Source organism: Juglans regia, chromosome 2 (genome assembly GCF_001411555.2).
Source record: "Juglans regia cultivar Chandler chromosome 2, Walnut 2.0, whole genome shotgun sequence".
Taxonomy (NCBI): Eukaryota; Viridiplantae; Streptophyta; class Magnoliopsida; order Fagales; family Juglandaceae; genus Juglans; species Juglans regia.
In genome coordinates, this window is record NC_049902.1 from 27,253,305 (window position 1) to 27,274,703 (window position 21,399).

Consider the following 21,399-nt stretch of genomic DNA (forward strand, 5'->3'; position numbering starts at 1 on the left):
ATACAAAGTTCTATAGAGAGAGTCTTAAAATCCACCATAGTTTTCTCACAATTTTCCAGGTAACGGTGGTTTCTTTCTCTTCAAATGCACCGCATTATGCACATTGGAATCATTTTCCACAATGTTTCTCTTTGGTGCCAACCAAATCTCCCCTTCCAACGATCCAAGATTTGTACCACGCTTTAGGCATGACCCAAGCTAGTCCAAAAAGACCAAAGATAGATTTTTATATAAGTAATAAGACTTTGTTGAAAGGTGCAATCCAATTACACAAGAAGTTTACAAGAAATGCACCTATCTAGGAGAAACCAAAGATAGATTTCCATAGGGCACTAGCTACGTCGCAATGAAACAAGAGATGACTGACGGATTCCCTGTTCCTCTTGCACAAACAATACCAATCTACAAACTTTTTCCTTTGTATACGTCTCATGTACTTGGGCTTTGCCTATTATTGGGAATAAAGTTTCTTATAACTTATAAAAAAAACCAATCTACAAATTACTCATCACTTTTGCATATTATCCAAGGTGAGGATCTTCCTTAAAGCGGCTATTCACACAAAGAATCCCAAGCTCAAAGGGGCGCTACTATGCCATATCCAAGGAAAGGAGTTGCATTTGTTTTTCATAACTTATATATATATCTACTCTATTATAATAAGTGGCTATCTAACTGTGAATAGTAACTTTTATTTTTTTTCATTAACTTTTGTTGTTTTTCTATTAACTTTTGTTGTTTTTACTTTAAGTCCGTTAAGTCCCGTTTTACCAAAAGGCCCTTAAAACCCTTGACCATTTGACGTGTAGCTCCCTTGTAAAATTTAATGAAGGATCCTGTTTTACCAAAAGGTCCTTAAGACCCTTGACTATTTGACATGTAGCTCCCTTGTAGAATTTAATGAAGGATCATGTTTTACCCAAAGGCCCTTAATAGCCTTGAGGCGCACATGAATTGACGTCTCTTTTTCATGTTCTTTTTGTTCTGATAGTGTACTCATTTTTTTTTTTTTTTTGTTTTAATTTTTTTTAAATAAAAAAATTAAAATGACTTTACTCTTTTGAACATAAACGCTTTAGAACATTCTCATTGTAAAATTCAACTTAAGTAAATTTAACTAATAAAATACTTAAAACACTCAATAGATAATATTAATTATTAATTTAATTAGATATAATTATTATTAATAATTTAATTATAGAACTATAAAATGTGATAAAAATAAAAATTAAAAAAATTATTAAATTAATAATATTTTATTGTTATATAGAGAGTAAATAGATAATCTAATATGGATGTAGACCAATGCTCATACTTTGCTGAAGTTAAGATTTTTTTTTAATCTTTATATTTTGTGTCTTTTTTTAACCTTGTATTTTCTTTTCCCAGACAAATAAGCAACCGACTTTTTCACTTTTTTTATTTATTAAAATCATTATGTCAGGTGCACCCCGGGGCCAAAGCACCCAAGGCCGTTCCCTAGTATATATATAAATGCTTTAAAATCCAGAAAGGAAATAATATCCTATTTATCTTTTAGCAAACATGGCATTGTGATCATGCATTTCCCCCTTAACATTTTCCATAACACCAAAAATGTGTCTAGGGTCAAAGTTATGCAATCCATTCCATGTTTACTCCCATTTAGTCCAATTAAGACTTTTTTTTTTGTAGGTAAAAAATTTTATAAATAAAAGAAAAATCTTGTAGATGATGCCAAAATATAAGTCCAGACAAATTTGATCAGCAAATTACTGTTTAGCAACCATTAGCTGCTCTATTGATTGTAGATATGTACTGATTTAGTATTTTTCATATTACCCTGACATTGCATTGTGAATTTCATGTGTCATTGTCCAGACCATATAAACAGGTTACTTGAGCGGCAAGAGAAGCTGTATGAAAGACAGACTGAATTGAAAGCCTTGTTGGAAGCATGTGAAGGATCAGGAGACCCTGTTGCAGATGGTGCTTCAGCTACTGTTGAAAACTGGTCTGGACCATTTGAGTGGGATTCTAAAGCTGATGATGTTCGGTTCAATGTTTTTGGCATACCCACATATCGTGAAAATCAGAGGGAGGTAGGCGCTGTCCTGGGCAGATTTATTTTTATGTTATTTAGTTTGTGTACTGCTGCTTCTATAGTCTGATTCCTATCTATTTTTCAGCCGCCAGAAAAGAGGAACCCTATTTCAGCCATTTTTTGGATGTAACCTTCTTATAGTATTCTGCACTTCTTCTGTGGAAGTGGATGGTATATAACCTCTTGATTGCTCCTTACAAACTTAAATAATTTTCTTCACCACAACAAGCTTCAAGATCATAGTATTCTTGTATTTGGCCACCACAAGCACACAAAGATAGGTTTCCCTAATCTTTCTTATTTTAATGAGAAAAAAACTTGAATTTATGCACCCTATTATATTTGCCATAATTGTTGCTGGTGTTGTGCCTTAGTCTTAAAGGGCTATCATTATTTTTGGCTAATTAGACTAAAGAAATTTGAAAGCACAAAAGGTTGTCATATCTCCTCTTGTTGATAGTCTCCTTAATATCTCTATGATGCTTTCACTATTCTTCTTTACTTGTTGCTGCTATTGCCTATTTATATTGGCTTGTAGAGTTGTTGGGTCCATGCTGATTTCTTACTCTGATGATTGTTTGCTTCAAAATTCTGTTTGTCATATTTATTTCTTCGTTACAATATATAGCTTCTCATTATTTACTGGAGAGAGGAATATCAGTGCATGTTGAGGACTTAAGTTCACACACCATGTTTGCAGTTTGAAAAATTATTCCCCATCTTTATGTAAAGATTTTTATGAATCCATAATCTGTTCTTGCCAGATCATTAATGCAATCATGAGTGGAAGAGATGTTGTAGTGATTATGGCTGCAGGCGGTGGCAAAAGCCTGTGTTACCAGCTTCCAGCTGTTCTTCATGATGGAGTTGCTCTTGTTGTCAGTCCTTTACTTTCTTTAATTCAGGACCAGGTGCCCTTTGTGACACACTTTTATACCCATAAAACCTAAATAATATACTATTTTGCTTTTTGACAAATGCGCTACGTGAAAAAAAATCCTGTATGAATATAACATTTTATTTTGGGAGTGTTACTTCAGGTGATGGGTTTGACTGCTTTAGGCATTCCAGCGTATATGTTGACATCAACTACTAGTAAGGAAGATGAGAAGTTCATATACAGGGCTCTTGAAAAAGGTGAAGAAAATCTCAAAATATTGTATGTCACACCAGAAAAGATATCAAAGAGCAAGAGATTTATGTCAAAACTTGAGAAGTGCCATCATGCTGGTCGTCTCTCTCTAATCTCAATTGATGTAAGTATATGTTTGTTTTCAACATGATCTTCTGACTAGATTCTGGTCTATTCATGTTGGTTCCATCTTTCTCTTGACTGTCAATAGTGGCTGATTTTGGTGATTGGCATTCAAATGCATCAAACAAATAGCCACCCTACCTTAGCATGTTCCTTATGGACCTGACAACTGATACGAGAGGCAGTAGTATTTTCTAGAAAATTGATCCATAATAGGTTGGGGGATAAACCGTAGGCAAAAGAAAGCATAAAACCAAAAGACAAAGTACACCTATTTGTTTTGGGGCATGACAAAGGATATAGTGTACACATGTATATGCTTATGTATCTTTGTATATGTGTGGATATTGGTATGTAGGAATGATGAATGCATATAGATGACGGCTGAAGTCGTATATTTTTTTGAAGTCATCGAAAGAAAGTAACTGAGAGCCTCTATTTTCCTTCAATTAATCATGCATCATAGGGATACACATTCTTATTATTCCCATATAAAATGTATATGTAATGGTGATGTTATGATACCAAACTCATAATTTGACAAACGACTATGAGTTAATCAACCTCTTTTTATGATATTAGCCCTTTAAGTTGGTGTTTTCCAAACCTTGAGGGGTAGCTCAGCTGGTCCGGCCTTGGGTTTGCTCCCCAATGGTCACCAATTTGAGTCTCCTTAGGGCCACTGGAGGTTTACCTGGTTGTTAACTTCAAGGCCCCATGGGATTAGTCGAGATGTGCGCAAGCTGGCCCGGACACCCACGGTTGTTAAAAAAAAAAAAGTTGGTGTTTTCCAGGCCATTTAAATACTAATAGGTGTGACTATTTACTATCTTTTATATGGTTTACTTTTCAGGAGGCACATTGTTGTAGTCAGTGGGGTCATGACTTTCGACCCGACTACAAGAATCTTGGTATCCTCAAGACTCAGTTTCCTAATGTTCCTGTGGTTGCTTTGACTGTATGTCTTCATTTCTTCTGTTTATTGTTTTGTCTTAATCAAAGAAAAACAACGAAAGACTGTAATTGATCATATCTAATATGCCATTGCTGATGACATTTGATGACTCTATCATATATTTTTCAGGCAACTGCAACACAGAAGGTCCAAACTGATCTGATGGAGATGCTGCACATCTCAAGATGTGTTAAATTTGTCAGCACAGTCAACAGGCCAAATCTCTTTTATATGGTGTGGTTTTTAGTTTAATTTGTTTGCCATCAATATTTTCTGGCTTAATAATATATGAGCTAATATTATTTTTTCTTAAACTGCAGGTGCGCGAGAAGTCATCAGTTAGTAAGGTGGTTATTGATGAAATTGCTGAATTCATTCAAGAATCTTATCCAAATAATGAATCTGGGATAGTTTATTGCTTTACTAGAAAGGAATGTGAACAGGTGCGTGTCTTCCAGTTCTTCTTTCTATCATTTTTTCGTTTCATAACAGGTATAACTAATTAGGCCTTGTTTGTTGTTATCTTGCTTGGTACTTGTTTCGTGTTAGATTAGGAGGTGCTTGAATATCAATGGAATTGGAATGTTCTTGGTGTTTTAGATAGACTTTGTTCTTAAGTTTCTCATGCAAGATATTATCACCAAAACTGCTTAAATAATGATATAATGCATGATTATTGAAGTCTTAAAATGATTTTTCAACAAGTTTTAAGCAATAAGGGAAGCGTTTAGATCATTCTGGTGGATTTATTCTGTATCTGTAAAACAGAGCAAGGAATCGGTAAATCAATTGCTACTACATTATGAGGTTGCCGAAGCCCTGTGGAATGACTTCTTTCGTAGTGTGGGTATTATGGGTATGCTCAGATGGTTAGTAGACCTTTTTGCGGGTTGGAGAGGTATATATCACAATCCACAAATTGTAGCAGTGTGTAAGATGGCTTCCATATGCTTAGTATATTGTATTTGAAGGGAAAGGAATTATTGGAATCTTAAAGATCTTGAAAGGACGATGGATGAACTTAAACATCTGTTCTTCAATGCTTTGTTCCTTTGGGCATTAGCTATTATTTTAATGGATTAAGCTCCCATTATTTTCTTGTATCTATTTCTATTTCTTAATTAGGTGTTCTCTCTTGTATACATTCAATATACATTTGTTCTTATCAATAAAAGTTTTTGATTACCTATCAAAACAAAGTTTTAAGCAACTGGAATCCTTTAATTTTATTCAGCATGTTTTAGGAACTTTTTTTTTCCACTGCCAACTTGACCAATCATTAGGTCAATTTTATTAAGATGTATAAACTATCATTCTCTAAATTTTGGGAAATGGAAAGGGACAAGTAAAGTACACAGGTGGTATACTTCATTTCAAAGCAGTTTGGTTCTGATGTTGGTATAAGTTTTATTTTTACATGGAGAAATTTATGCATTGCTCTGCATTATTTAGCTAATTGATGTATTTGCTTGTCCTTTGTCATTCATATGAGGCTGTGGCTTCTAGTTTTTGGAAAAAAATAAATTATTTGTGCTTTTCTTATACAGTTAAGAGTTGCAGGTGGCAAAGGAGTTACGAGAGAGAGGAATTTCAGCTGACTATTATCACGCAGATATGGATGTAAATGCTCGTGAACGAGTACATATGCGGTAAAGTCATCTTCTTAATATAAAAAGTTGTAAATTGCAACATGTTAAGTGGTCATTAAATTGTGGTGACAATTTCACCTACATCTTACATTTCTTGGTTTCTTTCAAAATACCTTGCATGGAGTTGGATCTGGTAGGGGTGTTGTTTTGGGGGGGGGGTTTAGAGGTTGTGAGTCGAGTGTGAGCTTATCTTGACCACTTAAGTCTTGACATTTACAGTTGAATAGTGAATTCTGTATTGTGCAGTGTCTTCCTAAGTTTGTGCTGTAGAAATTCAAATGGATCTCTTCTAGAAGGAATAGTAAATTATAATTTTGTCTTCTGGGAAGGCTTTCAGGTTGGTCCATTTGGGGATTTTTTTTTCTTTCAAAGTTCTCAAGTTGACTACCAGGTAATCTAGTGCTGTATGAGCTTAGGCCCAATTAAGTTCGGAGGAGTCTGAGGTTAGTATAATTCTGATTCCAACTTAAGAGTAAGCTAATGAGAAGTGTGGGTGTAATCTACAACAGCTTGTTTCAATACAAGGTAGTTTTACAATTCTTCAGACTAGGATTCTGCAGTATCAAGGTTGTCATGCTCCCTTCAGTGATGTATACAAAATTCTAGAAGGATGATATTCAGCTCCTTCCATGGTTTGATAATTTTTGGGAGGTTTTTTTTTATTAACTAGTATTATCCTTTATGGAAGTTTAGATAGATCTGGCTTTCTTTCTTAACATAGTCTGATAAGTGAACCCTTTTAAATCATAAAAATGTTGTGATGATGCAATTTCTTTCATAAGTTTTTTCATTGTATGGCCTTGTGTATGCTTGGTGACACAGGTGGAGCAACAACAAATTGCAAGTTATTGTTGGTACGGTATGTATGACTTGTATGACCTCAATACAAAATTCTTTATTTGCTTAATGTTGGTTTACCATTCTAATGCCTTCACTTACATTTCCAGGTAGCATTTGGTATGGGAATCAACAAACCAGATGGTTAGTATTGCAAGATTGCCTGTTTCTACTTCTCTACTTCCCAGTAAATGTTGAATATTACAAGATATCACAATATTGATATATTCCAGAAGGTGCGCACCCACACACACACACACACACACACACAATGGGCATGCTGGTTACGCTGAAAATGTATATGTCAACAGATCCTGTTAATTTCCCAAATATTCTTTTGGCATTTGGCTTATCTAAAGCCAATTGGGCAATATCTATAGTTTAACAAGTCATTGTCATCTAATTTCTTTTACTCGTCGAAAAGAAAAAAAACAATTGGTAGTCTTGTTTGTATCACCACTATTAAATTAACTTTTATGCATTAAATTTCAAAATCGATCTTAAAGCAATACACAAAGAAGAAACCAAAGGGGAAAGATTCATCATTTCCTATCAGTTTGAACTTTTATCCATGATATTAGAAAGCAATCTTTAGTTCAAACCTTGTCTCCACTGCATCTCCTATTTAAAGTTGACAATTTAGGTATTGGCTTCCACTCATTGAAGGGGAGTTAGAATACTGGTTAAATTGTGAATTCATCATTTTTCTATTAGGTTCTCTTTTGGATTAATGTTAGTTTATCATCCACCTTGGACCATTTTGGCATTCTTGTTGTGTTTTTCGCGCTTTCAATGTAGGTTTTGTTCTATTTTCAAGTGTTATATATAGACTTTCTTTATGTGATTGAACAAACATAAATGATATCTTTTCACAATTGCTTGTTTCTGTCCTCTTACAGATTACGACATTTTTTTCCTTCTCAGCATTGGCACTTGACCATTTTGAAAATTTAATCTCGATTGTGCTTATTTGCAACATATTTCTTCTTTGCTTGTCATTCTATAATTATAAAGACCCAAAGAAGTGTTAACCACCGAGATTATCAACTTTGGCGATTCATTATCCACAGATCAATTTTAGATCAAGATACATATTGCATAGCATCATGAACATCTACTTTCTGAAAAGATTACATGGAGGCAAAAATTAGATGGATTAGCATTTGAGACCATAGATCATCAACATGCTATGTGAGAGGCCGTTCAAAGAGATTGAGGTTCACCAAGTGGTGAAAAGGATGGCTAAAGATAAAGTACCAGGTCCAGATGAATTCACAATGGCTCTCTTCCAATCTCATTGGAAGGTGGCTCTCTTCCAATCTCATTGGAAGGTGGTAAGGGAGGATGTTATGAGGATGTTCCAAGAGTTTAATTCCAATGGAAAGTTTGAGAAGAGCCTTAATTCAACCCTTATCGCATTCATTCCCAAAAAAGTCAGGGCAATGGATGTTAATGACTTTCACCCTATTAGTTTTGTAATGGGGTGGTTAAGATTATATCCAAAGTTCTTGCTAATTGGCTGAGTGTGATATTGGAAAAGATCACATCGAAGCCTCATAATGCCTTCGTCGGAGGTAGACATATATAAGAGTCAGTGCTTATCGCTAATGAATGTTTGGATGGCAGATACTACTATGCAAATTAGACATGAAGAAGCCTATGATCATGCCAATTGGGTATTCCTACTCTATATGCTTGGGAGATGTGGTTGTGGGCAGAAATGGCGTGCTTGGGTTATGCATTGCATCTCCACAATTCATTTTTTAGTAATAATGAATGGCACTCCAGCTAGATTCTTTTGTATCCTTTGTGGGTTGAGATAGGGCGACCCATTTTCACCATTTCTATTTGTCATTGTCATGGAAGCTCTTAGTAGGATAGTTAGAACTATTGTGAGGGGAGGTTTTCTCTCTAGTTTTTTGGTGGGGGACAATAATCGTGGTATCCTCAACATTTCCCATCTACTGTTTGCAGATGGCACAATGGTTTTTTGTGGTGCAAATCGAGATCACATTCACTCCCTGAGGATAGTGCTCTTATGCTTTGAAGTTGTTTCTAAACTAAAAGTGAACCTAGCAAAACTAGAATTGGTTCCAGCGGGTGGTGTTGTCAACATTAGAAGTTTGGCTAGCACTTTGGGATGCAAGGTATCTTTTTGCCCATGAAATACCTTGGCCTTCCATTGGGAGCCTCTTATAAACTATTTGGGATGGTGTGATTGAAAAGATTGAACGTAGATTGGCTAGTTGGAAAATGATGTGTTTGCCAAAAGGTGGGAGAATCACTTAATTAAGAGTACTCTTTCCAACTTGCCCTCGTATTACTTATCTTCCTTTTCCTTGGTGGTGTGGCAAACCACATTGAGAAGCTACAACGTGATTTTAATGGGGCGGGATAATCGAAGAGTTCAAATTCCACCTTGTTAGTTGGGACAAGGCTCGTCTCCCATTCTCAAGGAGAGAGTTGGGAATTTGAAACTTGCAAGGGAGGCTTTGCATAAAGTTGTTATTGATTCCAAGTATGGTAGCACTTGGGGGGTTGGTGTTCTAAGGAAGTGCAAGGTTCACATTGAGTGGGGTAGTGGAAGTATATTAGAAAAGGATTTTTTTTTTTTTTTTTTTTGGGGGGGGGGGGGGTGTTCTCTAGGCACATCAAATTTGAGGTGGGGGTAATGGTTTCATGATCAACTTTTTGGCATGACTTATAGCGTGGTGATTAGGTCCTCAAAGAAGCCTTCCCTATAGTCTATAGGTTTGCCCGGGAGCGAGAGGCTTCAGTGGCTGATGTATTGATTGTCTCTGGTGGTGCTCTTCAATGGAATGTCACCTTTCTCAGGGTAGCACATGATTGGGAGGTTGGTTCGCTTATAGAATAAGGGTGGCCGACAAGATGCTTTGGAGTCCTCCAAAGAGAGGAAAATTCTTAGTATGTTCATTCTATGAGGTTATAACCTCTCAAAATAGTAATTCCTTCCCTTGGAAGAGCATTTGGAGGAGTAAGGCACCACTCAAGACTTATTTTTTTTGCATGGACAGCTTCTTTAGGGAAGATCTTAACCATGTACAACTTAAGAAAACGCCAGGTCATAATAGTGGATTGATGTTGCATGTGCAAAAAAAGTGGAGAGAAATTACTTATCAAAAAAAGTGGAGAGAATGCTTGTGGAAATTTCTTTGGGAGGGTTGGGTTAGCATGGGTAATGCCCAACAAGGTGGTTGATCTTTTTGCAAACTAGAGAGGTTTATACGGTAATCCTTAAGTCGTGGCAGTGTGGAAGATGGTCCCTGTTGATGTTGTGTTTCGTAGCCTGAGCAACCCGGCTGTTCCTCTTGGTGACCTACGAGATCCACTGAGATGAGGGATTGGGGTGGTGGGGGGACACCTCCAATGCCTAAGTCAGAATAATCTTTTTGTGGGGAGGAAGAGCTAGGAGAAAAGTGTTTAGATCCCTTTACCTGAGCCCAAAACGTGCTTATATACCTGGTCGTGGTGGTCCCCACCCTCTGCTAGCAAATTGTGGAAGGGTGTGCTGGGCGTTGTACCGGCGGCAGGGTCCCCCTCTATCATGTCAGCCGTCGCTTGGCCGTATTTTTTGTGGGTTGACAATTTGCCCCTTGTTGCAGGAAAGGGGAAGGTGCGTGCGCGCACTGTCATGGTTGTAGAGGTGAGTGGACATCGGGTTCTGACCTTGCGTGCTGGTCTCTTTGGCCATTTAATGCCGTGTGCCCACTATTCGGCGGCATGGGCTGTTAGCCAAGGCTGGTGACATGACGAGTTATTATATCTGATGGGCTTTTATAGGCCCAGCTTGGCCCTCTTTTCCTCGTTGCCTCCTGCACTGGGCTATCTACTACCCGACTTGGGCCTCGAGGGGAATAAACCCAATGTGGCCCAAAGCGAAGGGAAGTAAACTCCCTTCTCAGTCCCCATGTGCTTAATGTGGTGTCTTTGGAGGGAAAGACATTACTTATAAAAAAAAAAAAAAAAGATTAGAGGGAAAGGAATTATCAGAATTTCGAAGATCATGATTGGTCTCTAGATCAACTTAGAAGTCTAAGTCTCTTCACCAATACTTTGTTTTTATAACAATTGTTATTTTCAATGGGCTATGTCTATATGATTTTCTTGTATCTCTATCTGTTTCTAATGCTTAGCTAGGTGCTTTCTCTTGTATTAGTGTATACATGCCGTGTACTTGGGCTAGGCCTATTCATCATTCATTAATAAAGCTATTGTTTACTTATAGAATAAAACATATATGCCCTTATACTCCAAAATAATTAGCCAATGTTATAATTGAAGTCCCTTTGAATCCTTATAAAGGCTATGTAGGATCCCATTCACCGCCATTCTCATAGGTGGGGTGTTACAATCTCCCATACTCAAATCCCTACTTGTCAGGCTATTTCATTGTGACATGGCTCAAGTCTCTCCATCAAGAGAAGTGCTAAATGGAATAGTCAATGTCACAATCAGAGCCCCTTAAAATCATTTTAAAATTCAAATTTTCTCCTTGAAATGTAGAATCTATTCACCACTCTCCCGTATATGTAGGGGTTACAATAACCGCACCACCAGCTTTTTTTTTTTGGTCTTATTTTTTGTGATAAAGTCTGTTACACAAGGGAAACGCAATATCTTGAATGACGTTGCTCAAACATTGATTTCCTCCTTATATCCAGTGATATTCCTCTGTTGATATGGTTGATAAAAAAAGTTACTGCATACTTTGTCATGACAACTAGTAATAACAATACCTGGCTATTTGGAATCTACCGCACTATAATTTTATTTTCAGAAAGAAAATACGAGGTATTAGTAAGAGATTGATTATTATAAAATAATTTTATTTCTACTGTTAACAAAATAATTTTATTTCATGTATTTTTTGTTTTTTTTTTAATATATATTCCTTCTTGAGTTGCCTTTTGTAATGCCTCGATCCCCCAAGGTTAAGAATAAAGACATTTTTAGAAATTTGGGAAAACAGAGCGCTAAAAGGCGCACGGGCTCCGATACCAACTGTAACACACGACTTGGGCAGTGCTCTGCTTTTGTCGCTTGGAACAAGGGCTTTTCGGTGGTGGTGATATGGGTGCGGGGAGGCTGGTTGCTTGGAGGAAGGGGGCTGGTTCCCGGCATGGTTGTCTACTTGCAGGTGTTCTGGGCTTCGGTGGCTAAGCAGAGGTTGCAGCAGCCACCTGGTTTTTCTGTTCAATTGAGGGGCTTGGAGTTGAGATCGTGGGGATTGGGGCTTTGCGTAGTTGCTCTCAATTTGGTTGCTGGTGACACAACCATTGCTGGGTTACTGATGAAAGCATGGACAGCGCATGGTCGCCGTTGAGATGGCTTGCTGGTGTTTGCAAGGATGGCATCCAACACGGTGTTGGCTGGGCAGTGTAGCGGTTTATGCCGTGAAAGAAGAAAAATCAAAGGGGGAGGAAGAGCTTACAGGCAATGTGAGAGGGTGATGTGTGGCTTGCTCCAGGTTTCATAAGTTTGGCTTGGATTTTCATGATGGAGAAGCAGGGATTTTATATACTGTTGGTTTAAGAAATTTTAAGGTGAAGAAGACTGTAGATTGTAACACTAGTGAACTTTGATGATGAAGACGTGCATGGTTTGGAGTTCATAGACAAATCGGGCCTTGGGTCTCATGGGTTTGGGTCCATTTAGTCGAAAAAAATATTAAATGGGCTTAAATCCAATTATTAGGCCCAATTCGACCCATTAATCCACCATAATAAATTATGGGCCTGTGGCCTTTCCAAAATTACCTGATTAATCTCAATTGGCCCATTAATACCCTCCAAAATCATGCTCTAAACCATAACGGACCTTAAGCAAAAACTTTTGGGCCTATGGCCTAATTAAAATTCTTAGCCAACCTTAACAAAATTATAGCTTGCGGGCTTATCCAAAATAGCTCATTTAACTGAATTTAGGCCCAACCAAATTATCCATATTATATCCCTAATAATCTTGGATCGGGTCGTTACACCTTTATATGTGGATTTGCACGTGCACTTATAATCCTCTACTTTTCTCATATTTAATACTTAGTAGCTGCTTGTAGTCAGGTTTGTCATCCATCACAGCTTGAGTAAATCAATGGAGACATACTACCAGGTTTTTTCCTCGTTTTCTGACTACGTTCAACTTCTTCCTAAATGCTATTCTTTCTGTAACCTCTCTTGCTGCAGGAAAGTGGTCGAGCTGGACGAGATGGTCTACCTTCTGAATGCCTGCTCTACTTCAGACCAGCTGATGTTTCTAGGCAGGCAAGATTTGCTCTGTTATTTTTTGGTTTTTACGTATTTTTTTGCTGACTTATGTTGTCATTGAATGTTAAATTCTCTCTGCAGAGTTCCATGGTCTTCTATGAGAACTCCGGTTTGCAGAATCTCTATGACATAGTACGATATTGTCAGGTACTGTTTATTTATTATTGACTTTTACACTATGTTTGGTTAGCAGAAAAGAGGGAGGGAAAAGAGAGGAAGGAAGAAGGTTTACTTGTATTTGGTTGGGGGAGGGGAAGGAACAGTGAGGGATCTGCTTTCCTTCAAGGCCCACTATCTGGGTCTGTCCCAGTTTCGGAAGGAAACGGAAAGCAAAATGAGAGACAGAGATAGCATGCATTACTTTTGAGTTTTTTATTAGAGGCAGCATTAAATGAACCCTTAAATTTTGGAAGCTTTGGAGTTTAACATCTCATTGTTTGTTTTTGTTTTTATGATTACAAGTGCCTATTTATTAGGTAGAACACTTATCTACTTTTCCCTTCTGTAGATACTGTCTGCATTTGTTTTTCTCTCTAAGATTTTTGAATTACTAGACGGAAACTCAACTCTGAAATTTTTAGCCTATATCCAGGCAGTGGAGGAGAGGCAACCATCTGCACTCCTTTGATGTGCAAATTCTAAAAAGTATTATAATTCTTTTGATTCTGTGTCTGAAGAATGTAAGAATAGTTTCCAGAATCCTATTTTGTATTTGATGTTTGAAGTATCTATGTCATAGTGCGATTTTGGTCTTTGAATTGTGTGTTGCACCAATTTATCTTTGATCTATCAATTATGTGAATCTAGTCCTTGATGTTTTGAAAACACTTCAATATTGTTTTTGCCTTGTCTTGTCATCACTGCATGAGTGGCAATTGTTGACGAGGTGGACATTTTTTCCTACCTTTCTTGTTTTTATTAACATGACATGTCAGGTCACAACCGGACTCCCCAAATCAGGAAAGATAACCCCGCATGAGATGGCATGTGACACCATGTCATCATTATGAGATCAATCAATGCTAATATTGAAGTGTTTAGAGTGGTCATATTTTAACAGCATTGCAGTGGCGTTGATTTATTCATCTCCTAAGTGCCTTTCTATCAAGGCCACAGATTTTTTTTGAATTCTATCTACGGAAAATTGTGCCCTCTAAAAAACTTTTACATGAAATTTGATGGTTTTTTGTTAGCTTCTTTTGGCTAGAAAGAATCATGTCTCATGTGAAAGTTGTAGTTATTGAACAAAAATCTTTTGAGGTAGTTAGGAAGGGTAGATGGTTGTTTCTCACAGAAAAAGGGAGGAAGTTTGTGATAAGTATGAGAATGGAGCTAGCCACAGCAAGGTGGTTTAGCAAAGCCTTGGAGGATGGGAGAAATGCTAGGAGTAAAGGATTTTATGCAAGCCATCGGGAAGGGGACAGAGGTTTCATGGTGCAAAGATGTGCAAATTTTCAGGGAGAGTTCATGGTGATGGAAGAGTATCAAGGGGGTGGACGTCGGAGATGCATTCTAGTCCCAGATGAGAAAGATGGAAGAGGATGGTGGAAGCTGGCGGAGTTGTTAAGGGAGGCTTCTGGTTCAGGAGGGCAGGCACCACCAGCGGCAATGAAGACTTTGAAACCTGCTTCATACAAGGAGGCCCTTCAACAATGGAGGCCTGGGAACCAATCCCATCAACTGGACAGGAGGGCTGTTAGTGGGGTTGTCAGTGGTGCCGTGTCCGTAGGTGAGGAAGATGGCAGGAGAGTTGTTGGTCTTCAAAAGGAAATGGTCGTGCGTGTCTTGTCTGACATGCAAAATCAAGTGGGGGAGCTGCAAGAAAAGATCTGCTTTTTGAAGAAGTGCGTTGAAGAGCAGGAGTGTCAACTGGGGGCTGCTCTTAGGCCTTCAGCTGTGGACCCACGAGATGGGCCTAAGGCGCAACCCAAGGGCAAGGCCCAGCTTAGGCCTGGCCCTTCAGATGGGCGAAGGCCCAGTAGACTGGAAAACAGACCCAGCGGGTCTGTTTGGAGGAGACGAGGGGCCTCCCTCCCACATGCTGCGGTGGGACCAGTTGTGGACGGCGGGGCTCTTCCTCAGGTGACGGCGAAGGGGTTGCGGCCACCGGCGAAGATAGTGGTAACGGCAACAGTAGCAGAACCGGAGGAGGCAGCTGTATCGGAGGAGATATCGGGTTTAGAGGCTCAGCCCGAAACTCTTGTTTCGGTAACGGGTAGCGAGCCGAATCCTACCCAGAACTGGGCGATGGACACCTCCGAGGATAGTGGAGGTCCGGCGGAGAGGGTATGCAGTGCGACCGACACGATAGACTTTCAGCAAGTCTCGGGAGTGAAGGACAAGCCCGATTTGCTTGACCCGATGCAGTCTCTTGGGTCGGATGTGGGACAGAATCGGGCGATGGTCACTTGTGACCCAAGAGGTGGTCCGACAGAGTCATTCTTGATGCCGACAGAGGTAGAGGAGAATTTCGAAGGCTGGTGGAGAGTTCAACAAAAGTGGGAGGTTCACAGGGAGGGGAGATAAGCTGCGGGCTGACAAAGGAGAGTCCTGAGCTGTTGCAGAGGGGGGAGAAAGAGCTTGTTGTGTGGGAATATGAGGGTGGGTCAGAGGAGAAGGAGATAGAAGAGGAAGGCACTTTGATTAGGGTTGAACCAGCCGCATCTTCAGCAGATGAACCATCAGAAGATGACCCTATACCGATAAATATGATTTCCCCTACCCTTCCATCTGATTGGGTTTTGAAAAAGGTGGAGGAACTTAAGAGTTGTATGGGGATTTCGTGTGAGGGATACGAGGAACAGTTTAAGGCACTGATAATAGCAATGGAGGCAGGTCATCATGGTGTAGAGTCGAAAAGAGAGAGGGAGTTGAAGAGGCTGACTTGGTCCATTAATTATGAGGGGAAAGAGGGGAGTGCAAGCCGTGGAAGAAATAAGGGGAGGGCTGGTTCAGTTGTAAAATGATGCACAAAATTTTGATTTGGAATGTTAGGGGGCTGAACGAGATCAACAAACGCCTCCGTATTAGATCTCTTTTAAGACAATGGAAGATGGATATCGTTTGTCTACAAGAAACTAAACTGAAGCTAATCACCAGGAAAATTATAAGAAGCATATGGAGCTGTCAATATGTAGGATGGTCTTACTTAGCTTCGAAAGGGGCTTCGGGTGGAATTTTGGTCATGTGGGACAAAAGGGTAGTGGAAAACATAGAGGAATTTGTGGGGGAATATTCGGTGGGGTGTAGCTTCAAAAACACAGAGGATGGCTTTAAATGGGCTTTTGGAGGGGTGTATGGTCCCAATTTAGATAGCGAGAGGCGGTTTCTTTGGGATGAACTTGCTGGTCTATGTTCTTGGTGGGATGTACCTTGGTGTTTTGGGGGAGATTTTAACGTGACTAGGTTCCCTAGTGAAAGATCAGGGGAGGGGCACAATCTTGCTATGGTGGAGTTTTCGGATCTAATCTTTGAATTGGGTCTTATGGATTTACCTTTGATGGGAGGTGACTATACTTGGGCTAATAATCAAAGCTGGTCAAGATTGGACAGATTTCTCATATCTCCTTCTTGGGAGATTCATTTTCCAGATTTGTGTCAAAAAAGGCTTCCAAGGTTAAGCTCGGATCACTTTCCGGTTATGTTGGATTGTGGTGGCATTCAAGGGGGTAGAAGGCCTTTTAAGTTTGAGAATATGTGGCTAAAAACAGAGGGGTTTGTGGATTTGATTGGGCAATGGTGGAATTCTTTTCAACTTCAAGGTACTCCTAGCAATGTGTTGGCTGGAAAATTAAAGGCTTTGAAGAAGGAATTGAAGACATGGAATGAGCAAGTATTTGGGGATGTAAATTTGCAAAAGAAGAATTTATTTCAAGAGTTACAAAGTTTGGAGGGAGTAGGAGATGTGCTAAACCGAAAAGAGCAAGTGGTTTCTGAACTAGAAAGGCTGCTACTTATGGAGGAAATTTCTTGGAGACAAAAGTCAAGGGCATTGTGGCTTAGGGAGGGGGACAAGTGTACAAAATTTTTTCACCGAGTTGCGAACTCACATAGGAGGTTTAACACTATAGAGTCCATGAATATTGATGGAATCACTTCTAATGTTCAAGCTGAGATTAAGGATCATGTGGCTGGATATTTTGTAAAGTTATTGTCGGAACCTTATGTGTGGAGGCCTACTTTAGATGGACTAACTTTTGAGACCATTGATCAAAGTAGTATGGATTGGCTAGAGAGACCATTTGAAGAGGAAGAGGTTCAGCTGGTAATCAGAAAAATGAACAAGGATAAAGCTCCGGGACCGGATGGATTTACTATGGCCTTTTTTCAGACTTGTTGGGAGGTGGTAAGGGAGGATGTCATGCAGGTTTTTCAGGAATTTTACAGTTTGGGCAGATTTGAAAAGAGCTTGAATGCTACTTTTATTGCACTAATCCCTAAAAAGGCGGGTGCTTTAGAGGTACAAGATTTTAGGCCTATCAGTTTAGTGGGAAGCATCTATAAAATACTTTCCAAAGTTCTTGCTAATAGGATGAGCACAGTTATGGATAAGATTATCTCCACGACTCAAAATGCCTTTGTTAGAGGGAGACAAATCTTGGACTCGGTCCTTATAGCAAATGAGTGTTTGGATAGCAGAATCAAGTCGGGTGAACCAGGTATCTTATGCAAACTAGATATGGAGAAGGCCTATGATCATGTTAACTGGAACTTCTTGCTCTATATGTTGAATAGATGTGGGTTTGGGGAAAGATGGAGGATGTGGATGAAGCATTGCGTGTCAACGGCCCGTTTCTCGGTATTGGTAAATGGTGAACCTGTGGGATTCTTCAATAGCTCGAGGGGACTAAGACAAGGGGATCCATTATCATCCCTTTTATTTGTTCTCATCATGGAGGCTCTAAATAAAATGGTGTCGGCTGCGGTAGATGGGGGATTTTTTTTAGGATTTTCTGTGGGTAATAACAATCATGGGTCCATCATTATTTCACATCTTTTGTTTGTGGATGACACATTGCTGTTTTGTGAGGCAGATGTAGATCATGTTCAAGCTTTGAAGGCTATCTTACTTTGTTTTGAAGCGGTATCAGGGTTGAGGATTAACCTTGCTAAGACGGAGATGGTTGCGGTGGGAGATGTTGGTAACATTAGGGGGTTGGCGAACATTTTGGGATGTGTGGTTTCTTCGTTGCCATTGAGGTATCTCGGTCTCCCGTTGGGGGCTCCTTTTAAGGCTAAAACAATTTGGGAGGAGGTGGTGGAGAAAATAGAGCGTAGGTTGGCTGGGTGGAAAAGATTGTATTTAACCAAAGGCGGGCGTATCACTCTTATCAAGAGTACTCTATCTAATCTTCCCACATACTTTTTGTCTCTTTTTCCTCTCCCCATCAGCATTGCAAATAGAATAGAGAAACTTCATCGGGACTTCTTGTGGGGCGGAATAGGAGACGAGTTTAAATTTCATTTAGTAGGATGGGATAAGGTGTGTACCCCTTTGAGAGATGGAGGATTGGGCGTTCGGAATATGAGGGCTTTTAATAAGGCTCTAATGGGCAAATGGTTGTGGCGTTATAATAAGGAGAGGGAAGCTTTGTGGAAAGGGGTGATAGACATGAAGTATGGAAGTACTCGGGGGGGGTGGTGCTCTAGAGAGGGGAGGGGGGCATATGGTGTGGGGCTATGGAAGTTCATACGGAAAGGTTGGTGTTCCTTTGTTCGTCATACTCGGCTATGTTTGGGGAATGGCAATCGGATTAGCTTTTGGCATGATGTGTGGATGGGAGACACGGCATTGAAGGAGGCTTATCCCCCTATTTTCAGAATTACAAGGGACAAAGAAGCTATGGTGGCTGACTTGAGGGTTATTACTAATGGCATACAAGAATGGAACATTAGCCTTACTCGTGATACTCATGATTGGGAAGTGGCGGAGCTGGTGGAGTTTCTTAACTTGCTGTATACTGCTGATATGGCTGTCACAAATGAAGATGAGATGGTATGGAGACCTTCTAGGAAAGGGATTTTTTCTGTACGCTCCTATTATGAATCTTCTACCATACAACAGAGGCAGATTTTTCCTTGGAAGAACATTTGGAGGAGTAAGGCACCTACAAAGGTGGCTTTCTTTGTCTGGACAGCAGCTTTAGGGAAGATTCTGACTATTGACAATCTTAGAAGACGGGGTTTAATTATTACAGATTGGTGTTGTATGTGTCGAAATAGTGGTGAATCAGTGGACCATCTACTCTTACATTGTGAGTTTGCAAGAGAAGTTTGGAATTATTTCTTTTGTAGAATGGGTATTGCATGGGTAATGCCGGGAAGAGTGGTGGAACTACTAGCAAGTTGGAGAGGGATTACTGGGACACCACAGATAGCAGCAATGTGGAAGATGGCTCCTTTATGTATTCTTTGGTGCATTTGGTGTGAAAGAAATGATAGACTTTTTGAGGATCATGAACGTTCCTCAGAAGAATTTAGGATTTTTATGTGGAAGACTCTTTTTATGTGGGCCATTGCTTTAGACTTGCATGGTCTCAGCTTCCATGATTTTCTTGTAACTGTTTTAGTTCCTAACTAGGTGTATTCACATGTATACCTCCAGTGTACCGGGGATATGCCTACTATTTGATAAATAAAATATCTTATTACTTATCAAAAAAAAAATATTGAAGTGTTTTCAAAGCATTAAGAACTTATATGACAATTGATAATTTCAAACTTATCAAAAGAAAAAATAAAACAATTGCCAATTCATTGACAACTTTGAATTTGACCCTCTGGTCTGGTACTAAAATTGCATTTTCACCATCAACTCAATTGATAAGTATAATTTAGCATAAGATATGCTTCTAATTCTTTTATATTTCTTTTGTAAAAGCAGTTATGTGCAGTAATGAGACCTGGGTAATGTTCAGACACTTGTAATCAGCCATACTTTTTTTTTTTTTGATAAGTAGTCAGCCATACTGTTACACTGCTTATTGAGCTAGATGATACCTTTTATGCAGAATTAGGCCAATTTTTGTATTTTCAAATTGCCATTGAGGGTAACTACATGGCCAGATATATCTACAAGGATCCTCAAGCCTTTATCATCCCCTTCTGATAGGCAAACCAAAACCTTGAGCCTTTTCTTGTCTCTGTGGTCCTACCAACTGCTTTTAATGTCTCAGTATTTGTGACCCTGTGCCCATATGTATTTTAATTGGTACAAGATATATGGTTAATCTGCAAGTGGAAAACATTTTTATTAATTTCTATTTCTATTGCAGTCTAAAAGACAGTGCCGCCGGACTGCCTTTTTTCGGCATTTTTCTGAGCCATTACAGGATTGCAATGGTACCATTTGTTGTTGGTTGTTATTATAGTTTTTCTTGTTTTCATATTCTTAAATAATGTGGAACTCAAATATTGTCTCAGGGATGTGTGACAATTGTGCATTCTCAAGTGAAGTTAAGGAAGTGGACGTCACTCGTATGTTTCATTGACTTTTGTTTCAAATAAGAATAGCTATTCTTTTTTTCCAAATCAATCTTTTATTCTGTCTCGAGGGGATTATTGTTTTTTTTCTTTTCATCTTTTTGTGAGTTTCTCCTTGCAAGGCTTCTTCCTCTTTCCCCATTACATTTTTTTATGACTGCATGTTCAATGTACTTGTATTCTCCTTAATGGCAAATAGCATCTCTTCGACTTTATTGTTACTCGGTTTCTTTGCATCTTGTTTTGATTTGGTTATATGTACATATTCTTTCCTTTGTATAATTATATATTTATGTGTATAATTTGAGCATCCTTTGCAGGCCATGCACAACTTATGGTTTCTTTGCTACAAGATATGCAAGAGAATGATCAGAGATTGACAATGTTGCAATTAGTAGACAAAATGAAAGTAAAGCACAAGGAACTAGGTTGGTTTTATGGCTTTAATTCATTCTTTACTTTGTCTAATACGAGTGGGAAGGATGATTTATGTGTGGAGCAAGACACCCATAGATATGGGGTATATGTTTGTATTGCCTGTATCTAATATTGCAGCTATTTGCACATGGAAGATGTTTTTATTTGGAGACTATCCCATATGATTTATTAATTAGTGCAAAGGAAAAAATGAATAAATGGCCAAATATCATGAGAAAATCATGGAATTTACTGTATCTACAAGGATCCGCTAATTTTTTAAGTCTGGGAATGAATTTTCTTGATGCTTAAACATTTAGACGATGATGGAAGTTTTTGTTTTCAAATTAGGCTTTACATTTGTCATGAATTAGGGGCCTTGCATACAATCCTAGTGATTAGGATAGCTCCTCTAGCACCATACCTTTAGAAGATGA

The 21,399-nt window shown here is 38.9% G+C and overlaps 1 protein-coding gene across 6 annotated transcripts in view; it reads left to right on the forward strand.

Moving 5' to 3' along the window:
• LOC109003363 (ATP-dependent DNA helicase Q-like 2) overlaps nt 1-21,399 on the forward strand; it is a 37,850-nt gene that overhangs the window by 7,993 nt on the left and 8,458 nt on the right. For 5 of the 6 annotated variants that reach the window (XR_004800828.1, XM_035687290.1, XM_035687292.1 and 2 more), the window contains exons 2-16: nt 1,861-2,081; nt 2,848-2,994; nt 3,124-3,339; nt 4,192-4,296; nt 4,423-4,527; nt 4,614-4,736; nt 5,854-5,942; nt 6,765-6,801; nt 6,890-6,923; nt 12,856-12,908; nt 12,983-13,060; nt 13,145-13,210; nt 20,338-20,404; nt 20,486-20,539; nt 20,866-20,973. Coding sequence is in view for 5 of the 6 variants with exons in the window: in XM_035687290.1 (XP_035543183.1) it covers nt 1,861-2,081; nt 2,848-2,994; nt 3,124-3,339; nt 4,192-4,296; nt 4,423-4,527; nt 4,614-4,736; nt 5,854-5,942; nt 6,765-6,801; nt 6,890-6,923; nt 12,856-12,908; nt 12,983-13,060; nt 13,145-13,210; nt 20,338-20,404; nt 20,486-20,539; nt 20,866-20,973 (1,503 nt within the window). In the remaining variant the exon portion in view is untranslated. Of the gene's footprint in view, nt 1-1,860; nt 2,082-2,168; nt 2,255-2,847; nt 2,995-3,123; nt 3,340-4,191; nt 4,297-4,422; nt 4,528-4,613; nt 4,737-5,853; nt 5,943-6,764; nt 6,802-6,889; nt 6,924-12,855; nt 12,909-12,982; nt 13,061-13,144; nt 13,211-20,337; nt 20,405-20,485; nt 20,540-20,865; nt 20,974-21,399 lie in introns of those variants that run through there. The other variant, XM_035687291.1, reaches the window with a different exon arrangement.